This window comes from Chenopodium quinoa, unplaced genomic scaffold (genome assembly GCF_001683475.1).
Source record: "Chenopodium quinoa cultivar QQ74 unplaced genomic scaffold, ASM168347v1, whole genome shotgun sequence".
Classification (NCBI taxonomy): Eukaryota; Viridiplantae; Streptophyta; class Magnoliopsida; order Caryophyllales; family Amaranthaceae; genus Chenopodium; species Chenopodium quinoa.
Genome location: NW_018744367.1, coordinates 956,308 through 959,118, shown reverse-complemented (window position 1 = coordinate 959,118; position 2,811 = coordinate 956,308). Strand labels below are relative to the sequence as shown.

Genomic DNA, 2,811 nt, shown 5'->3' with positions numbered 1-2,811 from the left:
TGGAAGGACACCATTCCTTTCATCAAAAGGTAAATATCAAACAAAAGAGACCACAAGGGACCGTGCAGTCATTAGAGGTCCTTGGCTGGAAGTAGGATTTCATTTCAATGGATTTTGATACTTGCCTTCCAAAGTCCAAGAGTGGAAATGATACCATCTGGGTTGTGGTGGATAGACTTAACAAATCAGCAGTGTTTATACCAATGAAGGAGACTTAGAAGATGGAGCAGCTTGCAAATGCTTATATCAAAAATGTTGTGAGGTTAAATGGAGTTCCAAAGGATATTGTGTCTGACAGAGACTATAGGTTTCTTTCAAAGTTCTAGAAAAGTGTTTAGGAAATCTTTGGTACGACACTAAAGATCAGTACAGCATATCACCCTTCCATGGATGGACAAACTGAAAGAATGATTTAGACTTTGGAAGATATGCTAAGAGCATGTGTTATTGATTTCCAAGGTAGATGGGAAGATAAATTGGACTTAATTGAGTTTTCTTATAACAATAGATACCATGCGAGTATTGACATGACACCATTTGAGGCATTGTATGGAAGAAAGTCTTGTAGCCTTGTGTGTTGGAACGGCATAAGTGAAAAAATGATTTTAGGGCCTCAAATGATAGAAGATACAGTCAAGAAAGTGAAGGAGATTCAAGCTAAGATTCAAGCGGCGCAGGACCGTCAAAAGAGTTACGCAGATTCGAAGCGTAGAGAAGAAGAGTTTGAAGTTGGTGACAAAGTGTTATTGAAAGTGTCACCAATGAAAGGTGTCATGAGATTTGGGAAGAAAGGGAAACTTAGCCCAAATTCCATTGGTCCATATGAGTTATTACAAAGGATAGGCAAAGTAGCTTATAGGTTGGCCTTACCTATGGAGCTGACCAAGGTGCACGATGTATTTCATGTGTCTCAATTGAGAAGGTACATACCTGATAAGTCACATGTTTTACAACCCAAAACAATAGAGTTAGACCAAAGCTTAACTTATAGGGAAAGACAGGTCAAGATCCTTGATAGCAAGGTGGGTATTGCACGCAACAAAAAAGTTAAGATTGTTAAGGTGCTATGGTCTAACCAAGAATATGAGGAAGCAACTTAGGAAGCTGAGGATGAGATGAGAAAGAAGTACCCTGATTTGTTTAAGGTATGTTGAGTTACGGGGATGTAACTCGTTTTCTTTAAGGGGGGTAGAATGAGGTAGAATTTCGCGCTTTTTCCTTGAATTCTCTTTAATTTTAGTGCTTTTGCACATTTTTAACAGTAATTTCAAGTATTTTGGTTCCAAGAAGACATTAAAGGTAAATGTATGTCAAAAGAGTACAATAATATTACACAAAATGAGGAAACAGGTTTTCAAAAGTTGGTATTCTTTCACTCATTGAGTGTGGGCTTTGTTTTTCGTTACCTAAGTTTCGGGGACGAAATTTCTTTTAAAGGGGGTAGACTGTAATACCCCGTATTTTAATACGGTTTATAAATTAAAGTATTATTTTATAACGTATTTAAATAATTTGAAATGAATTATTTGTGGTATTTTAACAATTTAAAAAGGGTTATTTAAATAAAAACCCATCAATTTAATTATTTAAATAGTTTTGAAAACATTTTTATTTCTATATTAATAAGTTTGGGGCATATTTAATTTATAAAGGAGTTTAAAGCCAAAGGAACTTTAAATAAAGTCAAAAGACCACTTTGAGTGGAAGTGGAAATCATTAAGGGTAAAAAGAGAAAAATCAAGTAGGAAGAGGGTTTTAGAGAGGAGTATAATACTCACCCAAAAGCAGAAATCAGATTTTGCCCAAGGTGGTAATTCCAAAGAGGTAAACTCTCTCTCTCTCTCTCCTCTCTTATTTTTTCTGCTTAGTTTCCCTTCTCCTTCACCTCACACGCACCACCCACACATACACACACCTATAGGTGGCCGGCCACCATCACCACATCCCACTGGCCGGCCATCGCCGCAAGCAGTAACCGGCAGCAGTAACCACCTTGGTTTTTTTTTAAAAAAAATTTATTCTTGTTTTTAAATTCGATCAAGCTTTGATTAATTATTGATTTTGGGTATTGTGTGATGAAATTATGATGTTTTAATTAATGTTTAATAAATATGATTTTCAGATTTGTTTTTTATGAAAAAGCCCCAAATTGCTTAAACCCTAGGTTTCTAAATTGTTGTTCATTGAAATAAATTAATTGTGGTTGATTAATACTATTGAAATTAATATTTTTAAATTAAATTACAGCAACTTTAAGGGTTTTTTATATTGCTGGAATTTTTATGTAGAGGCTAGATTAAAGTTTTCTTGAAAGGATTTTAATTACCCATTATTTGGGAATACAATTAAGTGGTTCTAGGTAATTTTCTGCATGTTATAGAAGGTTTAAAAGTGTTTTAAAATGTGTTTATATTGCTGAAAATTTAATACGAATAGGTATTAATGTCTCTTGGTAATTGTGGGTTAAAGGAGACTTCCAAGTGAGCAATTTTGAGTAGTTGTCGTGGCGATTTTGAGATCATAAACGAGGTACGTACGCGTACTCGATATGATTTAAGCGTGTAGAAGCATGCAAGGAATTATTTTGATTGATTCCAATACTAGTATCATGTTAGAAAATGGTTGAATTTGTGAATTGATTGATTTATGGATGTTCGATTGGTTTTAATGACTTGTTTGATGATGCGTGGTTGGTTGAAAAAATTATTGATAGGAATTGATTATGTTGGCATGTTGTATATGGAACACACTTTTATTATTGGCATCATTGAAGGTATGTTTAATTAAACTAAATGTTTGATTTGGTTGAGA

General features: G+C 34.3%; 1 protein-coding gene across 1 annotated transcript; it reads left to right on the top strand.

Annotated features, from left to right (window-relative positions):
• Positions 1-221: 221 nt before the first annotated feature.
• Positions 222-1,100, top strand: LOC110696430. The gene is made up of 2 exons (XM_021873716.1): positions 222-307; positions 509-1,100. The coding sequence occupies exons 1-2, from the start codon at positions 222-224 to the stop codon at positions 1,098-1,100; spliced, it is 678 nt and encodes a 225-aa protein (XP_021729408.1).
• The last annotated feature ends 1,711 nt before the right edge of the window (positions 1,101-2,811 follow it).